At 43.2% G+C, this 22350-nt stretch overlaps 1 protein-coding gene across 3 annotated transcripts in view; it reads right to left on the reverse strand.

Annotated features, from left to right (window-relative positions):
* Window positions 1-22063, reverse strand: part of ANAPC5 (anaphase promoting complex subunit 5) — a 42309-nt gene extending 20246 nt beyond the window's left edge. The window contains exons 1-7 of one of the 3 annotated variants that reach the window (XM_032876339.1): window positions 21807-22063; window positions 18278-18357; window positions 17701-17810; window positions 16647-16839; window positions 8389-8455; window positions 5590-5691; window positions 4421-4611 (exon numbers count right to left, since the gene is read on the reverse strand). In XM_032876339.1, coding sequence (XP_032732230.1) covers window positions 4421-4611; window positions 5590-5691; window positions 8389-8455; window positions 16647-16839; window positions 17701-17810; window positions 18278-18357; window positions 21807-22013 — 950 coding nt within the window. In that variant the 5' untranslated portion in view covers window positions 22014-22063. Of the gene's footprint in view, window positions 1-4420; window positions 4612-5589; window positions 5692-8388; window positions 8456-16646; window positions 16840-17700; window positions 17811-18277; window positions 18358-21806 lie in introns of those variants that run through there. The other 2 variants (XM_032876338.1, XM_032876340.1) reach the window with 2 other exon arrangements.
* Between the last annotated feature and the right edge of the window lie 287 nt (window positions 22064-22350).

Genomic DNA, 22350 nt, shown 5'->3' on the forward strand with positions numbered 1-22350 from the left:
GATGCGGAGCTCGATCCCAGGACCCCGGGGATCATGACCTGAGCTGAAGGCAGAGGCTTTAACCCTCTGAGCCACCCAGGCGCCCCAGAACAGGTCCTTTCTAAGGTAGATTTCTACTACAAAGGACAAGAAGGAATGGCTTTTCTTTTCTTTTTTTTTTTTTTAAGATTTTATTTATTTATTTGACAGAGAGATCACAAGTAGGCAGAGAGGCAGGCAGGCTCCCCGCTGAGCAGAGAGCCGGATGCAGGGCTCGATCCCAGGACCCTGGTATCATGACCTGAGCCGAAGGCAGAGGCTTTAACCTACTGAGCCACCCAGGCAACCCCCCCCTTTTTTTTAAGATTTTATTTATTTATTTGAGAGAGAGAGAGAGAGAGCATGAAAGGGGAGAGGTCAGAGGGAGAAGCAGGCTCCCCGCTGAGCAGGGAGTCCAGTGTGGGACTCGATCCCAGGACTCTGAGATCATTACCTGAGCCGAAGGTAGTTGCCCAACCAACTGAGCCACCCAGGTGCCCAGGAATGGCTTTTTTTTTTTTTTAAGATTTTATTTATTTATTTGACAGAGAGATAGATCACAAGTAGGTGGAGAGGCAGGCAGAGAAAGAGGGAAGCAGGCTCCCTGCTGAGCAGAGAGCCCGATGCGGGGCTCGATCCCAGGCCCCTGAGATCATGACCTGAGCCAAAGGCAGAGGCTTAACCCACTGAGGCACCCAGGTGCCCCGAGGAATGGCTTTTCTTGATCTCTAAGAGTATTTTAATTGTCTACCCCTAGGAGGAGAGGCAAGGATAGGATACAACATTTCACTTTCACTGTACTCCCTTCCCCATTATGTGAATTTTTTCTTTCTTTTGTAATTTTTCAAAACCAGTTTTAAAAAGTATTTTGAGGATATTCACTTCTGAGATTCTTTTTTTTTTTTTTAAAGATTTTGTTTATTTATTTGACTGACAGAGATCACAAGCAGGCAGAGAATCAGGCAGAGAGAGAGAGGAAGGGAAGCAGGCTCCCTGCTGAGCAGAGAGCCCGATGCGGGGCTCGATCCCAGGACTCTGGGATCATGATCTGAGCCGAAGGCAGAGGCTTTAACCCACTGAGCCACCCAGGCGCCCCTGAGATTCTTTTTCTGTTGACATGGCTCCACTCCATCTAAGATGTCTCCCGTAATCTCAGATTCTGTGGAAATTTAGCCAACTATCCTTGGCCCCACTGAGCTCTCACCTCTGAAAACAGCCACAGAAATACTATCTGTAACCCACGTTGCAGTGCTTAATTAAATACTACTGTGTATCACTTTCTATTTATTTAATCTGTGTTAATTTTATTTCTTCAAATAGTTTATAAGCCCAGAGAGAGCGAGCTCTTAAATTTTGGGTTTCCTAGTGGCAAGTCACAGAAAAGAAGTTCTATAAATGCAGGGTTATGGAAGATCTCAAAATCAAATCAGAAATTCTATGGGTATCACTTATTTTGGAAAAATTTACATAAGGAATTTTCTTTAAAATTAACATTAGCCTCACACAATCCATTTAACTGGGAAGAGCTGGATTGTTCCTTAATAACCACTGATTTGAATAGAGGTCAGAAACAGGGGCACCTGGGTGGCTCAGTCATTAAGACTCTGTCTTCCCGCCTTTGGCTCAAGTCATGATCCCAGGATCCTGGGATCAAGCCCCACATCCGGCGCCCCGGTCAGTGGGAGGCCTGCTTCTCCCTCTCCCACTCCCCCTGCTTGTGTGCCCTCCCTCACTGTCTCTCTGTCAAATAAGTAAATAAAATCTTTTTAAAATAAAAAAAAAAATAAACAGGTCAGATATATCTTTACCTATTTTACATTTCTTTTAAATTCCTTTCAATGCTGAGATGCAATAGGACATAATCTGCTTGAGGACCTGAAACATATCACACATATAGGCCCTCAATAAATATCAGTTGATTTAACTTTACTCAATATCTGAAGACCAAATAAATAATGTTAAGTTAAAAAAAAAAAAAAAAAGAGGGGCACCTGGGTGACTCAGTGGGTTAAGGCCTCTGCCTTTGGCTCAGGTCATGGTCCCAGGGTCCTGGGACAAGCCCCACATGAGGCGCTATGCTCGGCAGGGAGCCTGCTTCCCTCTCTCTCTGCCTGTCTCTCTGCCTACTTGTGATCTTTGCCTGTCAAATAAATAAATAAACTCTTTAAATATATATATATATATATATATATATAGAGAGAGAGAGAGAGAGAGAGAGCGCGCGCTTCAACTTAAAAAAAAAAAAGAAAGAAAGGCTTTTGGGAGAACTGTATAGACAGTATGCTAAAACAAAAGAGGGATTACTAAGGGATTACTTTTCCCAGGGAGGAGGAAAAGTTAAATCTACCAAATGGTAGATTCCCAGGTAGACTAAGACTGCTTTAAATCTCTATTCAAATATGTAGTAGAGGTTAGGGAGGGCTGCCCTGCTACCTTATTATGGAAGGAGTGATCTGTGCATATATTGGAGGAGTGTCCCTTATGAAAACAACAGCACTCCCCAACCCTATTCTCCTCTATCACCTTTGTGTATTATGTTTAGTGTTTTTTTTATCATCTACCTCCCCACCGTAAATTCATGAGAACAGAGGGTTTTTACCTTTTTTTCCTCCTGTACCCTCAGCGCCTAATACTCTAACACAATGCCTAGTACACAGCAGATGCTCAGTAAACAACTATAATGACTTACAAGAAATCTTCACAAGCCTATAAGCTAAGTGACAAAATTTTACACAGGCCACAGCTCCAGGACTAGAATCAAAGAAGCTAATGGAGTGCATTAATTAGCAATTAACTTGATGCAGTTAGTTGTCTCTCCTATTGTAAATATATAAATTCTGCACACCAACAGACTATTTGTATCTAGAAAGCTGAATACAAATTTCCAAACCCTAGCAGAAGCTGTTTTGAACACAGAAATCAGTTAATGGTAAATACTACAAATGATATTGCTGCTTATTATGAGAACATAAAAAAGCGGAAGTTTCCAATTAAGAGGTGGTTACACCTGGGCAGACAAAAAGAAGTCGATCAAAAGATAACATGGAATCTCATAAAACCATGTACTTTAGAGTAGACTCGAAGCTTTCTGAGTCCAACTATCAATCTGATGCTTGAATTCCCTTTCTGACATCTGGTCTAGGCTTGAGCACCTCACCGTCCCTTCCTTAGAGGATCCATGTGGGACCACCTTCCTTATCACAGGCAAAGCACAACCCTTTCCTTGTACTCCCCGCTTTTATTCTTCTCCAGGAATTACACCCTTGGTCATCTAACTTTTCTTCACATGACCTTTTATGACATAAACATGCCAAACACGTGCTTGGCTAAATCATGTTCTCTCCAGGTTCACCATTCTCATATCCTTCCCAAACTGTTTATATGACAATGTCTTGGAATGCCTACAAGGAGACTGTCCCCCACACCAGCTCCAGCCTGTCTATGTCCCTTTGAAAATGTGACAATCAGAAATAGAATTTCTGACCTAAACAGCAATGGGTAGAAGTCTCAATTCTTGAACTCTGGACACTATTATTTCCATTAACACACCCTATGATCTCTATTCAAAAATGCCTGTAGCAGGGGCGCCTGGGTGGCTCAGTGGGTTAAAGCCTCTGCCTTCAGCTCAGGTCATGATCCCAGGGTCCTGGGATCCAGCCCCGCATCGGGCTCTCTGCTCAGCGGGGAGCCTGCTTCCACCGCTCTCTCTCTGCCTACCTCTCTGCCTACTTGTGATCTCTGTCTGTCAAATAAATAAATAAAATCTTAAAAAAAAAAAAATGCCTGTAGCAGAGACCACATTTCTCTCAAAGTGGAAAAAGCCGTGGGGTCAGGGGAGAACCCTCTTAATTAATAATTCACTACCTTTTCACACTTATTCACATTATTTCATTGTTTCCAAAATACCCTCCATGTTTTTATCCACATAACTCTATTTACTAATTAATAATTGGGAAAGCTTCTCTTTTTTATTCATTAAAATCATAAGCATATCTTAGCAATGGGTAAGCCAGCGTCACCCCACTGAACTGCCTGAATTCTATCCAAAAGCACAAACGTGTGGCTTTTAGCAAGCTGTATGGTTTTAGCCAGTAAAAGTACTACTTCCTTTTGGCTTTTTGAAAAACTGAAAATAGCTTTTGTACCTCAGTATTACCTCCAAAAAATCCTTTTGGGAATCTCTGGCCTAATGACCTAATTTCCTTTTAACTCAATGGCTGTTCTTATAAGTAAGGAAGAGGCGGTGCACTAAGACAGTAATGCTCAACAGTGACACTAGGGGGCAGACTGCTTAAACAGAAGATTTTTGTCAATTTCTGTCCAGGGAAAGCGCTTCCCTCTTAGGAAGTTAACGTTTGACAATCTCTTCGGTCTCTGCGGCGACTAAAACCTGCGGACTCACTAGTGACCGAAGCGGCAGTGCAGGGCGGCCAGGTTCAGCGCGGCGTATCTCAGGCTCCGGCCGTAGCCCTCCTCCCCGTTACTTTTGCTTTCGGCCCCAGTGAGAATCAGGCGATCGAAATAATGAAGGAGGCTGTGTGTGGAACTGAACACATCTTGGACCCGGAGGTTGTTTAAGTAGCTGAGATAGTGCTGAAAAAGAAACAATGCACGTATTTTAAACGCTCGGCTTCCTCCCGCGTGAGACTAATTCAGAGCATCCCACTGGCTGCAAGCAAACACCGGTGTACGTACCCTCAGCCCTCCTAGCAAGACGGCTTAGCCTAACCTTGCCCCACAGGCAGGATAAAACAAGTTCAAGATACAGTGGTTTGTTTCCTCCTTAGGGAGCCCCCAAAAGAAAAATGGTCACCCCATTAGGACTTGCATCAGAGTTTTATCGTAATTATACATCCACTATGCCACTGCTTATATTAGGTGATGGGGTTGGGGGACTCACCTAGCTCAGGCATTGAGAAATACTGTAAGCTCAAATTAAAATGATTTTTATTCCTGAGTTCACATAAAAATTACAAAATTAATTTTTGTAAATGTCCAAGTCATAACACAGTGAGTCTTTAACTAGTATACTAAGTTAATTATGTTACAATTATTTTGACACTATGTTCATTTTGTTTGATTCACTGAATTAAACCTCCCTCCAACAGGCAGATCCAAATCAGATATATTTCTGCATGTGAATAAAGATGTCAAATCCAGGTACCACTACTACGAAAGTTTGAAAAAAAAAAGAAAGAAAAGAAAGTGTTCAGGGTAAAAATACAGTAAGTAATGGAATTATTTGAATTTGAAAAAAAAAAAAACTAATAAAAGAGAAAGGAAAAGAATTTTTAGCCCCCAAACTTGAAAAAAATAAATCAATCTACTCTATCATCTGTCCATTATTCGGAGCCTCACAGAAACGAAGCATGAGCAAGAACAGTAATAGACTGAAGAAACTCCTAAGGGCCCAGAGGTGAGTTTTGGGAGGAAAAGCTTTGTGACCTAGGCTTGTTGAATTGCCAACATTTCCTTCGAAGAAATGGGACCAACAGGCCAGTCCTCATTTGCACGGCTCCTCAACCCCTCAATATAGAGTAGCCTCCCTGGGGCTTTCCAACTCAGACTCACCGCTTCAGCAAAATCAGGATTAAATTTCAACAAGTTGTTCAGTTCTTTCTGCAAAGATGCTGGAGTGAGGGCTTTCGTCTCATCATTCTTTAACAAAGAAGCCTGAAATTTAAAGATGACAACTCAGTGGAAACACATATAACGAACCAGCATGCCCTATGTCCTTTTTCGCAGCCACTGTCTCCTCTTGACCACACAAAACACTGTCTCCTCTTTCTGAAACTCAAAGCCTTCCAACACCCTCTGCCCAGTCACATGTTCCTCGCATGCCCTACAAACTCTTGCTCCTTCTTCAGGCCCCAGTTGAGACTTCTGCCACTTGCTTATATCACTTTCTAGACTACGTAAGGTCCTGTAAGCCCCTACACATGCCCATAAGCTCCCTGCACTAACCCTTCCTGCAGTACTTTTCAAACTACATGAAAAGTACCAGTGTGACCCAACCCAGCCCGTGACCACCCTCAGGACTGGTAGTATATACCTCCATCCAGCACTGCCAGAGGCCTCATAGCACTCAGGTGCCTTATTCCTGGTTAACTGTGCCATGTAGATGGTGCCAGCAATGATTATACAAAATATGTAGAAAACGAATTCTAAATTAAATATTAGTACTTAACCTTGTTACAGACACTTCAACTTTACCTAGACAAATCTGTATTTATAAATAATAATTTCTAATTTCATTTGAATGTGTTATATTGTTACAGAAGATTCCAGAAACATGGAAAGGCATACGGAGGAAACAAAAATCATCTGTGACACCTCCACCCAGAAATCACACTATTAATATGTCAGTGTCTTATTTCAGTCTTTTTTCTGTGTGTGGGATATATATGTGATACATACATTTATACACTATACTATATATTTTTTTAAAGATTTTATTTATTTATTTGACAGACAGAGACCACAAGTAGGCAGGGAAGGCAGGCAGAGAGAGAGGGGGTGAAGCAGGCTCCCCTCTGAGCAGAGCCCGATGCGGGGCTCGATCCCAGAACCCTGGGATCACGACCTGAGCTGAAGGCAGAGGCTTTAACCCACTGAGCCACCCAGGCAACCCTACACCTATACTGTATTTTTAACAAAATTAGAACATGGTATATATCACTTTACTTCCTGCTCTTTTCATTAATATTATAAAGTTTGTCTCATCATCGGTCTCTGAAAATATGATTTTTAAAGCAAAAGTATTAACCCTGTGACCATCATATTTATTGCAAATACTTTTTCCCATTTTATTGTTTGCCTTTTAGTTTTTTTAGAATGTGTTCTGACATGCAGACTTTTAATTTTTATGTTGAAAAATCAAATGATCTTCTTCTACATGTTTTCTTCCATTGCTTTTATGTTTCGAAAGTCTTTCCCCACCTAGAGATCACTTAAAAGTTAATATGTAGTTCCTCCCAGTTTAATTACAGCTTTACATATTCACATTTACCCTTTAATCCATCTGTAAAGTACTGAAGTGTGAGGATGAGGTAAAGATCTAGCTATATTTTCACTTCCACACTTAACCAATTGTCTAGATGGGTTTTTCTAACCTGCTTGAAATTCATCTGCAGGGTGATCCTATCACTTTTCTTCTAGACCTAAACATTACACCTTTCTGCAGAAAGAAAATTACTAACAAAATTAAGAAAAATTAGGAAAGTAGAACAAAAAAATCAAAATCCTATACTTGAAAACAACATGGGAGAAAAATATTCGGCTTCTGTTCCCGAGCAAATGAAAAAGTACAACTCCAAAGCACCAGCAAGAAATGTCTGTGGTAAAATGTACTGAGGTCTGCAAACTGAAATGCATCAAAGACGAAATGGTGGCTGGATAAGGGATGTGCAGGCGTATGATAAGGAGAGAATAAAACAGTAATTGTGGTATCTAGGTGACAGGTGTGTGGGTATTCACTGTGCAACGCTTTTCAACTTTTCTTTCTGTTTGAAAATGTCCATAATAAAATGTTAGGGAAAGAGAAGTCAGTCTTCCAAATCGGGTTTTTGGGCTGCGTTAGTCACACACTATTATAAAATGAACATGTATTATAACTTTAAGAAAAATAAAATCAGGGGGCACTTGACTGGCTCTGTCAGTAGAGCATTCGACTCTTGATCTTGGGGTTTTAAGTTCAAGCCTCATGTTGCGTGTAGAGATTACTTAAAAAATGATATCGTGTTTTTTTTTTGTTTTGTTTTGTTTTTTTTTTAAAGATTTTATTTATTTATTTGTCAGAGAGAGAGAGGGAGAGAGCACAGGCAGACAGAATGGCAGGAAGAGGCAGAGGGAGAAGCAGGCTCCCTGATGAGCAAGGAGCCCGATGTGGGACTCGATCCCAGGACGCTGGGATCATGACCTGAGCCGAAGGCAGCCGCTTAACCAACTGAGCCACCCAGGCGTCCCAAAAAATGATATCGTTTTAAAGAAGACTGAAAAAGAGGGGCCCCTGGGTGGCTCAGTCGGTTAAGCCTCTGCCTTCGGCTCAGGTCATGATCCCAGGGTCCTGGGATAGAGCCCCACATCGGGCTCTCTGCTCAGTGGGGAGCCTGCTTCCTCCTCTCTCTCTCTGCCTGCCTCTCTGCTTACTTGTGATCTCGCTCTCTGTCAAATAAATAAATAAAATCTTTAAAAAAAAAAAAAAAAAGCATCTGCCTTCAGCTCAGGTCATGATTCCAGGGTCCTGGGATCGAGTCCGTGTCAGGCCCCTTGCTCAGTGGGGAGCCTGCTTCTCACTCTGCCTGCTCCTCCCCATGCTTGTGCCCCCCCATAAAAAAAAAAAGTTTGGGATAAATAACAGAATTAACATACCTGTTGAGAAAGAAAAAATTCTGCTTGTTTTTGGGAGAGAGGCCCACTGCAAGATACCTCCTCTTCTCTGGAAGAAAATAAAACAAAACTACTAAGGAATTACACCACAGGAATGGAAGAACCAGGTGATGGGGACCAAAGAGTACTTGTGTCGTGAGCACTGGGTTTCATACGAAGTGCTGAATCCAGCACTTCGTACACCTGAAACTAGTATGACACTGTACAGTAACCAACTGGGAATTAAAATAAAAACTTAAAGAGTCAAACAAGCAAACAAAAATGAATTAGACAACAGCAAGAATGGTGAGGCTGACGAAGTCGGTAACTTCATTAGAAGAGCTCAAAAACCTTTACAATTAATTCTCTCCTCTCAGAAATAGAAAAAAAAATCCACAAAAAGTGATGTGGATGTGGAATGACCTGCCACAGTTTGCACAATATAATTATGGAGAGTTATAGACCTAAGTTCTACATAGTGGGATCTTTCCATCGTACACATCTCTCATGGTATGCCTGATTTAAAGCCCTTGAGTGGTACCCCCCAGCTTCCAGAATAAAGTCTACGCTACTTAGCAGGGCAGGCACAATGCTCCATGAGTGGTCCTAGCCACAACTCAATCCTTCGCCTTTTCTTTCTCACCCATACCCCCGGCCTGACTTCATAGATCTCCTATGCGCCAAGATGCCCCCACTGCTTCCTCAGCCTGCAGGGCCCACTGTCCCACCCGCTGTTGGACTGCAGTACCCCACCCATCATTCAAGACTGACTCAAGTGTCATGCCCTCCAAGAATCTCTGATGACGCCTCCCACAAGCTCCCACCGTCTCCTAGAGAGGCTGAGCACAGCGCCGATGCATCGCCACACCTGCCTGCTCTTACTTGCAGCTGGATGCCAATACTGAGCACCATGTCTAGGAACAAAACGGGCACTCAGAGTTTGCGGAATGAATGAATGAAGAGTTTCTATCTCCTTGCCACAGATACAAGATGTGGTATACTCAAGAACAGGAAAGAGGTGGCTTCTGCTAAGAAATATCTCTCTAGAAATTTACATTATGCAGAATTAACAGACAAGGAATATAGGGATGTAAACCTGGGCTTGAGAAATCTACACATGCACAAGAGTGAAGCCTTATTTTGACACCAAAGTATGAGTAATAACACCCTTTTGCCCCGAGACTCTGAAGAAATGGACTCCTGTATAGGATGATGGGAAGTATAAAAATCAATATTTACTCATAAAGAATGCTCTCATTAGATGCACTCTGCATCTAATACAGCAGTTCTCCAACTTTTGTGCAAATGATATGTGAATGGATATTCTGAAAGAAAATGCTTCTGAAGTTACGTAATTTGGGGAACGTTACACACTCCATCTTGCTTTGCAGATTCATGGCCCAGGTGAGAGAAATCCAACAGCAAGAAACTTTATTTACTTTTGTTTAATGTACCACTGAGCAAACTCATTGAACAAAGAATCCTTTCCTCACAACTTTCAAGAAGCACAAGTGTTCCACGGAAAACACTTCGGGAGGTACTGCTCTAATATTCTCCTGGCTTCATTTCTGATAAATATTACCTAACAACCCCTAAGGCTGTGTATCAGATTCTGCAACCATTGCAGCGGCCAAGAGAAAGTCCCAACCCATGTCTAACAAAGATCAGTGACACAACAGTGAACTGGAGGGAAATGGAAAACGAAACCGCAGGCCAAGTTCTCTAACGGAAAACAGTTACTGGGCAGTAAGGAGCCCTTTTCTCTTAACATATCTCGTAACCACGGTAAACCCAAGGCTTGGAAGAAACATGGCTGCACACAGAAAGGCTAGTGACAGGGCACCTGGGTGGCTCGTTTGGTTAAGTGTCTGCCTTCGGCTCATGATCCCAGGGTCCTGGGATCAAGTCCCGCATCGGGCTCCCCACACAGCGGGGAGTCTGCTTCTCCCTCTGACCCTCCCCTCTCTCGTGTTTTCTCTCTCTGACAAATAAACTCTTAAAAAAAAAAGAACTTAAAAAAAAAAAAGGCTAGAGATAGGTAAGAGTGAATGAATGAATGAATTCATCTGAATGAAACTGGACACACAATACTGGTCCCATCTGCCTCTGAAGTCCACAACGATCCGGGCACCTGGCCGGCTCAGTCAGTAGAGCACAGAGAAAATCAGCATCATGCAAATGGATTTTTTTTTTTTTAAAGATTTTATTTATTTATTTGACATAGAGAGACAGTACAAGCAGAGGGAGCAGCAGGCGGAGGGAGAGGGAGAAAGAGGTTCCCCGCTAAACAGGGAGCCTGACACAGCGCTCGATCCCAGGACCCTGGGACCACAATCTAGCCAAAAGCAGCCACCTAACTGACTGAGCCACCCAGGTGCCCCTGCAAACAGATTCTGTAAAGAAGGAAGTACAGTCCCCACAAATAAAGATAGAATTCGGTTCTGGCCTCCACAGTGGCAATCATAGCTGACATGAACCATCTTAGGGAGAGCAAGTAAAAACACCATGGCCCAAACCATCCTTCAAGGACTCCTCCTATTTCCTCAGGGCCCCACACATACGTGCAGAAGAAAGTAACTTGTGAGAAGCCACAGAGGTATTCAGTTTAGGAAAAAGGCTGCCCATTTGGGAAAAGGGCTCAAGTATACCTTGCTTATAAACCCAATTATTAGCTGAGACAGAATTTTAGACTTACTAATGCTAGAAATCAAGGGCACTTAAGCTGGGTTCGTGGATGGGCTTTATTTAAGTCCATGATCCTTATAAAACTGCACTCAAAAGTTGGAAAAATGTACATTTCTAATATGGACATAGCGTATGGCATTTGTGAGACTCTCAGGAGTCTGGAAATTCCTCTAAAAGTCTTAAGTCTACCACTGCACTGAAATTTTGAAAATATGAGATTAATCAATCAACAAAGATTTTATTTTTTGTTTTTGAATATTTGCAATGCAGAAAATGCCGGTCTAGGTGCAGGAAGACACACAATGTGTTAATAGGCTTACAGTCCTGGGGAAGGCTGAGACTCGCCCAGGTGAGAAGACAGCAGTAAGCGATAAATGCCAAATGTGACTATGAACTCTGTACTGAGAAATGGGGAGAATCACTTGCAAGCTGGGAAGGAGCAGAGAAAATGATGATGAAGAAGGTATTCCAGGAAAGGGAAACAAAGGACAAGACCAGGACCAGGATAAAGGAACCAAGCTGAGAAACACTGCAAGTAATGTCAGAAAGGTCAACTGTGGAAGGCCTTGAACACCAGCTGGGGAGACTGTGAAATCCTCCGAGGTTTCTGAGCAAGATATTGACAGAAGCAGGGGCAGCGAGGGACTGGGACAGGAACAGTTATTAAACATTCAAGGAGGAAGCGAGGACCTCACCCTTCTGAGGTGAACAGAGGGCACGAGGCAGCCCCTCTCCCTAAGCCACACTGTCCTCCATCTGTGCCTCCAACATATGGCTTGTCTTGTTTTGGAAGCAGGGTGTATGCCGTGTGCTCTAGCAATTTCTCCTAGCTCCTTCATCACCCTGCTCTGGGCCTGAGGGGCCCCTCCTCAGCTGGACCCCAGTTACTCTCTCTCTCCCCTCTCCCTGTGGGTTCCATTTCCTCTCGACGGCAATGCCTTGCTCTGAAACTACATTACTGATCAGTTGCCTCTCTATTATCTGACCCTCCGCGCAGGACTCCACAAGGACAGGGCCCTCTCCCCTTGGTGACAACACAGCCTCTTACCATGGTATCTGGTACACAGGAAGCACTCAGGAAGTATTTGTTGAATAAATTAATGAGCCTGGGAGATTTATATTAAATCACTGGCAAGGGAAGAAATACCAGAGAATTTCTACTTCTGTTAGGTCCTTTTAGGAGCACAGGGAAGCTGTAATTACAGCAGGCTGCAGACCAGTAGCCTCTGTGGCAGACTCACGCAGGCTAATCCTATCAGCCGGCTCCTGACAGCAGGCACTTGGCAACTGCCGGCAAATGAAACACAGGCTCAATTTCAGTGTGCCCTCTCCTCTGTGATGGGGTTTTTTTGATAAATGATAAACATCCGTGGACTAAATAATTCTTCCCTCTCTTCTAAATGAACAGTGGGGGAAAAATCAATTAATTAGCAGTTGGGTTTCTCCTTTCAGATAAGAATAATTTCACTGTGGGATGGGAGATTTGCAAGCTATGCAATATTTCTTTCCCCTTTTTAATTTGTTTTATTATTTATTTATTTATTTCATATAGGCTCCACGCCACGCAGCGTGGAGCCCAATGTGGGGCTGAACTCACGACTCTGAGATTAAGACCTGAGCTGAGATCGAGTCGGACGTTTGACAGAATGAGCCACTCAGGCGCCCCACTCCTTTCTAATTTTAATACAAATATCCAGGGCAAGAAAAATAATTTTCCTGAAGAAAAGAGACCTGAAAACATTCCAATAATGAAAAAAAAAAGAAAGAAAGAAAGCAAACAGAAAGAAACGAAAAATAAAAGAGCTAAATTAAGAAGCTTTTCATAATGCAATAAAACATTAGAAAAGATCACAAAAAATGAAATTTTCCTCTTTAAAAGAACCAATAAATGAATGTAAATATATTCTTTCTTTTTTTAATGTAAATATATTCTATAAAATAAAATCTTATTACAAGTAAAACCATTTCTTTGTTGACAAAAAACTGTGATAACTGAGAAAAATATTTATTTATTTTTAAGATTTTTAAAAATTTATTTGACAGAGAGATAGATCACAAGTAGGCAGAGAGGCAGGCAGAGAGTGAGAGGGAAACAGGCTCCCTGCTGAGCAGAGAGCCCGATGCAGGGCTCGATCCCAGGACCCTGAGATCATGACCCAAGCCGAAGGCAGAGGCTTTAACCCACTGAGCCACCCAGCTGCCCCAAGAAAAATATTTAAATAGTGTATCTCTTTAATTTCAGTGACAAAATTCAGTTACTATATGTACACTATCTTCTGGAACTATACATACACCTTTTTTTTTTGGTCCAGAAACGTCAGTTACTGGAAAATTATGAAAATTTACATTGGTATACATTTTTTAACCATACAGAGCATTCTGCATATTGTATATTTTAAGTGAAAAAACATTCCTGATTTATCGCTGGGAAGACATAAAGTGGTAATATACATGCAATTTGATTCTCAGTTCTTATGGTTTAACATTCTTCTCCCCTATTTTTTTTTTAAAGTTTTTTGGGGGGGCGCCTGGGTGGCTCAGTGGGTTAAAGCCTCTGCCTTCGGCTCAGGTCATGATCCCAGGGTCCTGGGATCCAGCCCCACGTTGGGCTCTCTGCTTACCCTCTCTACCTACCTCTCTGCCTGCTTATGATCTGTTTCTGTCAAATAAATAAGTAAATAAAAATCTTTAAAAAATATATTTTAAAAAAATTTTTAAAGATTTTATTTATTTGACAGAGATCACAAGTAGTCAAGAGGCAGGCAGAGAGAGAGGAAGGGAAGCAGGCTCCCCGCTGAGCAGAGAGCCCGATGCGGGGCTCGATCCCAGGACCCTGAGATCATGACCTGAGCCGAAGGCAGAGGCTTTAACCCACTAAGCCACCCAGGCGCCCCTAAAAAAAGTTTTTATACATTGCAATTCACTGTAGACTTTTTTCTCCTTTTTTTTCTTTTTCTTTGTTTCTTTTGAGTATAGTGTGCACAATGTGACATTAGTTTCAGGTGTGCAACATCATGATTTGACATGAAACGATACACCTTCATAGTAAATACACTGGGTCACACAAAGATGAGTTCTTAGAATAGGATAAAAGCAAAACGATGCAGTTAGACCTAATTACATAGGATAGATTTAGGAGACAGGCAAACCAAAATAAGTCTGAACTTTAATGCAGGAAGTAACATCCTGCAACCTGAAGTAGATAAAGTAGCCAGAACAAGGACGACCCTGAGGCCTGGATGCACTCCCGAGGCAGCTGAGCTAAAAGAGAAACTAGAGGGGCACCTGAGTGGCTCAGTGGGTTAAGCCTCTGCCTTCAGCTCAGGTCGTGATCTCAGGGTCCTGGGATCGAGCCCCGCATCGGGCTCTCTGCTCAGCAGGGAGCCTGCATCCCCCTCTCTCTGCCTGCTGCTCTGCTTACTTGTGATCTCTCTCTCTGTCAAGTAAATAAATAAAATCTTAAAAAAATAAATAAATAAAAGAGAAACTAGAGAAAAAGAGCACCAGTATTCACTGGCCGTTTACTACATGCCAGGCATAGTTCCAAACACTTACATGGATCTGACGTTTAATGTTCGCAACACCCCTCTGAGGAGGGGACAGGATGCCCCGTTTTGCAGATGAGGACACTGAGGCACAGAGAGAGAGGGTGAGTAACTGGCCCAGAGTCACACAGAGGATAAGTGGAGGAGCCGAAACCCTAAGCCAGCAGTCTGTCACCAGAGCCAGACTCAAGCCTACACTGGTCTGCCTCCACTACATGAGAGGCATTTGTCAGCAACTCTAAGTGAGTGAGGTGTTGGAAGTATTTAATGGTATATAAGCTCTTGCGCCAAGTATGTGCTCAACAAATCACGGAATCAACAAAGGCCACTCTCAGGAACCACCCATTCCCCGACGGTGGTTAGCCGGCCTCCTCAGGGCAGGCGAGGCTTACTTAAATCAGAGCTCTGAGCACGCTGCAGTGTGATGATCTGTAATGTCAGTCGTCCTCACCACACTGTGGGCTCCTCGAGATCAGATATGGCATATACTGTACACGTACATATGCACGCATATACACGTATATGGCATATACTGTACACGTATATACGCACATGTGTATCCTTCTCTCCCACGGCAGTAGTTTACTTGGAAGGTGACCCCAGGTAACAGCTGGGGGGAGGGGAAGTGAGGGAGTGAAGTGAAGGAAGTGAGTAAAAAGCGCTTTAGGGACCACCGGGCAGTGCGGGCGACAGGCTGTGTGTGTTGATTTTCTGCAGTCACTCATCCAGCACATATCCACCGACACATTCTGTGAGGCAGGCACTACACGAACTGGGAAAGATGCCCCGAAGCAAGACAGACAGGGGTCTTACATCTGAAGGGGTGCCAAGGCAGAAGACAGATACAACGGAGTAAGCAAATAAATGTGAAAAGTTACTCCATGAGGAGAGCCCTGAAGGAACTAAAGAAGCCAGAAGTATTTGGAATGGAGATTACTCCAGAGATGTGCGACGACGCCAGAGCTGGAGCCGAAGTCAGCGTGGAGTATTCGCAGAGCTGAAAGCAGGCCAAGCTGCTGAACCGCAGAGAGTGGAGGGGAGAGTGAGGAGAAAGAGGCGGGGAGGGTGACAGGGGCAGAACACACAGCCTCTAGGCTGGGATTCTGGTCTGAACGCCAACAACAGTTGCTGTGCGTTTGGGGCAGAAGGGTATGGTTTACATGCACAGGGGTTCCCTTGGATGCTGCATGAAAAACATTGCAGGGAGACAAGAGCGGAGGCAAGGAGGCCAGTGGGGAGGCCAGAGAAGTCTAGCCTTAGTGGAGACGTGGTGCTGGGGCTGCAGGGGCAGCAGTGGCGATGGAGACAAGTGAACTAAGTCCAAACTGTCATGGAGGAACAAGTGCCTGGGCTGAGGGACTGGCTGTCGGGGTGACAGAGAGGGGGAACCAAAGACACTCTGAGGTTCTGAGCTTCAACAACTAGGTGACCAGTGGCACGCCATCTCCTGTGCTTAAACTTTAATAGGCACGCCATACATTTTCACTGAATTAATCAACTCTTAACTCACTCTGACATAAGGAACACTATCGGTCCAGGAGGTTCCCAGCAGGAAACAAATGGCACATTGAGATGGGGTGATTTGAGAAGAGTTTAATAAAGGACCACTTATAAAACTCCAGGCAGGAGACAGAGAAGCCATAAGGGACAATACAGTTCCCAGGGCTGGTGAGTGGGAGTGGGGAACCTGACACCCCAGGCCTGGGAACCTCTTCCTAGTTCCCGGACCCCATAAGAACGCAGAGAGGACAACATGATAGAAACTGTGACCCCATAGTCCACCATGGCCCCGAAGGAAGGGAGCCAGCGGATCAACAACCTGACCCCACTCTCCTCGGCCCACTACTGCCTCCCAGTCAGACATCAGAAGGCAAGAAGCCCACTGATGCAGCCCATACAGGTCAACTTCTTGGACCTAAAGGGGCAAAAAGACAGCGGGCAGCACGTGAGTTCTGAAAAATGAGGATTTACCATGCCTGCAATTATACTATTTCACAGGAAAGGGATGTCTCCCCGAAAAACCCAAATTACCGTATAGACACATCAAGTTCTTCTTTTTCCATTTTTCTTTCGCCCTCCTCTCTGTTGGTCAGTTCCATGTCAGCATCCTCCACTGTCTTTTTCTCGCCATTTTGGAAGTACTGTTGAAGGGCGGTGTACAGTTTAAACACTTGACTGAAAGAAAGCTTACTGTAGGCCAAGATCATATGGCGCAGAAATAAACCTAGAAAATACGACATACACAGGAGAAGGCATTAACTAAAATCCAGGCTACACAACGTTGATGCTGCTTCTTGCAACTCTGCCTTCAAAAGAATCAAAAAGAGACACTTGCAATTGCTATTCCCTCCTCCCAGAATGTTCTTTCCCCATCTTTCACAAAGTTGGTTTCCTCGTCTTATACAGGGTTCAGTCCCCACCTCACCCCTCTGCCCCCACACCCTATCATCTTTAGCCATCCAAAATGTCTTCTCGTGGCTACTGGAACTATGTGAAATTATGTTATTTACTTGTTTACTTGTCACCATCTGGCCCCACCCTACCAGCATGAGATCTCCACAAGAGGAAGGTCCCTATCTATCCTGTAAGTCCAGATCCTGGCACACGGGAGATCATGTAATAGCTGATGTTGAATAACATAAAAACTACCCCACAAAAAAGCCGAATGAAGTATGGATATAAGCCTAACAGACAAGCCTCAAGAAATTTCATGTATGCACCTTATTAACTATAGCAATGATATAGTCTCACTTCACCTCTGTTCATAAGTTTAAATAGTGACCCTGACTTAGAGCCATACAGTGCAGACAAGGAATCCAGAGAACTACGAGAAACAGCTCTGAAACCCTAAAAGGCCCCAGGACCAGGCTAATAGTTGGGACTATTACAGACAAAACAGAAGATGCTTTTCCACAAGACAGTTACATAAACATAGGATACAATGGCAAGGCAAGAAATACCAACTAAAACATGTCCAACACCCCACTGTGTTTGTTCAGAAATGGAAGAGTCATGATAGATGTGATTCAGAAAGCTGCTCACTTCAATGAAAACATTTTCTGCTCTCCTTAAAAGAGCGTCATACCTACTACGCTCGTTTTGTGAACCTCTGGTTCAGTTCCAGAAAAAGAATCTGAAAGGTCATCAAAAAATTGTTCCATATCCTTCAATTCGCCTTCAGCCATCAGTTTGATTCTGAATGAGAAAATTGAGGTGCGTATTTTAGGAAGTCCCTCTGAACATCCTCTCATGTTTCACATTCCACAGTTATACCCAATAGATCTATTTTAAAAGCAAATTAGATATTCACATAAAATGGTGGCACATAAAACAAACTTGACAATCCAAAATGTCACTCTCATTATTCTAAAAAGCATCACTGCTCATGTTTTCTTCATCATAAAATGTGTCAAAATAACAGATTAGCCAGCAAAAATGTAATTCTCTGCAACGACTAAGAAGAATAAGGTAGATCTATACAGAAAAATAAACTTTGAAACAGTATGTTTAATGTTAACCATTTTTCAAAAAGAGAAGTAAAGTACTTAGGAAAACTAAGAGTAACAAAGATATATTTTTAGAGAATTCATTATCTTGTGCATTTTTCTAATTTTCATCTACCTAAACGTATTTTCACATATACAGAAGGAAAGAAAGCTCACCTGATCTGTACTGAATTTGCCAGCTGGGGACAAGATTCTTCAATTAACTTGTACAGTTTAGACAGTGTAATATCTGGGCCCTGGATAAAGATGACAGGGAGGTTACAGATAAATTTTAAGAGCTGGAAAATGGTAAATAGTAAACATGAATTCATTTATCAACCCCTCTGCTTTAACAGGTATTCCAAATGTGAAATTTCAAATCACAAAAATAACCAATCTATAAAATGCTAAAGGAATACATCACATTTGCAAAGCACTCTCGGTTCATTGGAGGAAAGGTTTAAAATGGAAACAAAGCATAGACTCTGTAGTCCAAGGACCTGCCCTTCCTTCCTTTCTATTTTGTAATCATGGCAAAGCTAGTTTCCTTCATCAGTAAAATGTAGATAATCGTAACCATCTCCCTTGTTCCTGACAGAGAAAGAGTAAGAAAAGGAAAAGTGCTTTGTAAACTGGAAAACATTACTCAAATACAGGTGTCCTATTTTTCACAAACATAATTTCATTTGATCCTTCCCAAAACCTTGTGAAGTAGGCAGACACTATGTGCCCAAGTCCATAAAAGGTACCAGTAGAGACAAAGAGTATGCATCCTTGGCTGTCAAGAAGATTACAATCTAACTGAGGTTTAAAACCAAACACTGAATCTTTTTTGGAGAGTAAGTTGACACTATATATGCCAGTTTTAGACGTGGAAAGCAATTCCACTTCTGGGGAAGGTATGTTCGGCATGCGTTGTTTGAAATGAAGAAAAACTGAAAAGAACCTATAAGTCCATCAATAGTTAATCCATAACTTATAATAAGTTATAAACTTTTAAAAAAGATTTTATTTATTTATTTGACAGAGAGAGAGATCACAAGTAGACAGAAAGACAGGTGGGGGGGTGCAGGCTCCCCGCTGAGCAGAGAGCCCAAAGTAGGGCTCAATCCCAGCATCATGACCCTAGCTGAAGGCAGAGGCTTAACCCACTGAGCCACCCAGGCGCCCCTATAAACTTATTTTAACATTAAAATTAGGAGTTATATTTCTTTCCTTATTGGGGAATATAATGCAGCTGTTAAAAATAATTAGATGGCTCTATTCAAATGTGCTGACATGGAAAGCTCTCCAAGACTGGTTAAGTGAAAGGAGCAAGCTATAGAATAGAATTTTATCTTTTTTTTTTTTAAATAAAATTTTTTTAAAGATTTTATTTATTTATTTGACAGAGATCACAAGTAGGCAGAGAGAGAGAGAGAGAGAGAGAGAGAGGAGGAAGCAGGCTCCCCACTGAGCAGAGAGCCCGATGTGGGGCTCGATCTCAGGACCCTGGGATCATGACCTGAGCCGAAGGCAGAGGCTTTAACCCTCTGAGCCACCCAGGCGCCCCCAGGAATAGAATTTTATCTTTGTAAAAAAATTTTTTTTTAATTCAAGCAAAATTAAATTAAAAGGATACAAATATATCCTTACAATCATATGCTTCTACCTATTTATATACACATGGATTTAAAAAAATGTCTAGAAAGCTCTATTCTGACCTGTGACTCCATAAATAGTTGAATGAGAGAACATTAACAGTGATAATCTCTGAAAGGCAAAAGGACCAGATGACATGAAGAACCATAACCTTTCACTCCATTAATTTTAGTATCAGCTGAAGTTTTTACAATAAATTTTTGTATATTAGTTGAGTAAAAGTTAACTGGTTTTTAAAAATTAACTAATGCTTAAAGCCAAACATTAAGCAAAGGAATTGGGATTCTGATTGGAACGTTAGAACCACAAGAACCAAAGAACCACAAAGGATCATTTAAGACAGAAAAAACAGCATGAACAAAGGCAGAGAGATGTGAGCTAAAACACAAGTACTGTTTTGTTTCTTTTTTCTATTACCGAATCTTACAATATAATGACTTTTATTTCAATAATGGGGAAAATACACTTGTAATAACAGTAATGTGGCTAGGACTGGGAGCTACAAGTAATGGAGACCCCATTCTTGTATTCAACCAACTGGGTAAGCCACTTAATCTGTGTCTGCAGTACCCTCCCCCAACTAATATGGATGATATATATATATACATATATACATATATATGTGGCTATATATGTATATAAAATATATATGTATAAGATATATACATATATATTTTTTAAGATTTTATTTATTCATTTGAGAGAAAGATGGAGAGAGCACAAGCAGGGGGAGAGGCAGAGGGAAAGGGAGGAGACTCTCCGATGAGCAGGGAGCCCAATGTGGGGCTCGATCCCAGGACCTGGAGATCATGACCTGAGCGGAAGGCAGACGATTAACCAACTGAGCCACCCAAGCACCCCTGGGTGATGTATTTTTTAAAAAGCCATTTAGGGGTGCCTGGGTGGCTCAGTCAGTTAAGTGGCGGACCTGGTCTCAGCTCGGGTCATGATCTCAGTGTCCAAGTGTCCACCCTTCATCAGGCTCCAAGCTCAGCTGGGAGTCTGCTTGAGATTCTTTCCCTCTCCCTCTCCTTCTCCTTCTCCCCCTCCCCCTGCATGTACACATGCTCTCTATCTCAAATAAATAAATCTTAAAAAAAAACAAAACCCAAACCCTTTATCAAGCATATTGCTGTTGTGGGGGCCCAGGACCCCAGATCTTTGTTTCTGCCACCACTGCTCAATAGACAACTACTCATCCTTCAAGTTCCAGCTTAACTCTCAACTTCCTAAGTCCTCTCCGTTCCCAGGAGTCCACCCATCTGCCACGAGAGGGTATATCCCATTTCACTTATCCCACGCTTCTACTTAGGTGCTCTACTAAGCTCTGGGGATAACAAGAGTGAACAAAAGTAGCACAAAACGCGGCCCTTATAGCAGTCTAACAGGGGAGAGTCAATCATAAAATCACACAAACAAATGAGAAAAACCATAACTGATATAAAAGGTGCATGGCCCATGAAAACACACTAAAATGGAAAACAGCTAACACTCATCATTTTACTATATGCCACAAACTGTGAAGCAGAGTCCAATTTAATACAACCCTCCCAAAACATAGTCTCTCTTACTGTCCCCATTTTACAGAGAGAAACCAGAGACCCAACTAGGTTACGGAACTTGCTATCCCCTGAGTCTGCGAAATGAAAGAAAACATGGAAAGGGCTGAAACAACAGTTAAGTGTGCAAGGTCGGCTGCTCGTTTTAGGTAATTGCGGTCTTCGGAGAGCCTGTTCGATTCACCGGTCTCCAACGCTCAGGACTACGTGCAGCCCCTGTCCCTAGAAGACGGGAGGATCTGGGAAAAGCATTCCTCCCCCTGTCGCTCAGCTAAGAAATGCTGGAGACAAATATGAACCCAAAAAATGCATGTAAAGCTCCTGGTCGATGGAGTAATAAGGACTCGTCATTAGCAGGTGGTATTAACTCCTTTTTTTGAGGTCCTCCGGGGCTTCAAGAGTGTCGGCTGAACACTGGTGCCCCCAGGCCCAGGGCAGTGTCCGGCACAGAGTAGGTGCTCAGTAAAGGTTTGCTGAATGAGCGGGAGCCGGCGGTGGCCGCTCACCTGCAGCAGCGGCAGGAGCAGCTGGTTGAGCCTCCGCCGCTCCATGAGACTGACGGCGCCCTCGCCCGTGCGGCCCATCTCGTTCAGCAGCACCAGCACCGCGATCTTATATGGCGTCACCCAGTCCTTGATGCCGAACACGTTGGCGTGCACCACCCCATTGGTCATCATGGGGTTGAAGTAAAGGCTCTCGTGGACGCTGGCCATCGTGCCCCGGGACTGTCTGGGAGCCCGGCCGCTCCACTGCGCGGCCGCCACGCCCGGGTTCCGGCTAGAAGGAGCGCACCACCTTCCTCAGGCCCCCACAGGACCCCGCTGTAGCCCAGGAAACGGGTATCCTCCCTCGCGGCAAGCCATTGGCCAATCAGAGAAGGTAAACCAGAGCACATGGGAGGGCTACAGCCAATTAGAATATCCAGGGGTGCTGCGCGGGATGGGGCAAAGACGGTGCACCTCAAAACTGAGTCCCTACAGAAACTCGAGCGGAAGAAGTAAGTTCCCGAGTGCTTTGGGGTGGGACAGTAAAAGGAAGGTGATTCCTTGG

This window comes from Lontra canadensis, unplaced genomic scaffold (genome assembly GCF_010015895.1).
Source record: "Lontra canadensis isolate GAN:19392208 unplaced genomic scaffold, GSC_riverotter_1.0 scaffold58, whole genome shotgun sequence".
Classification (NCBI taxonomy): domain Eukaryota; kingdom Metazoa; phylum Chordata; class Mammalia; order Carnivora; family Mustelidae; genus Lontra; species Lontra canadensis.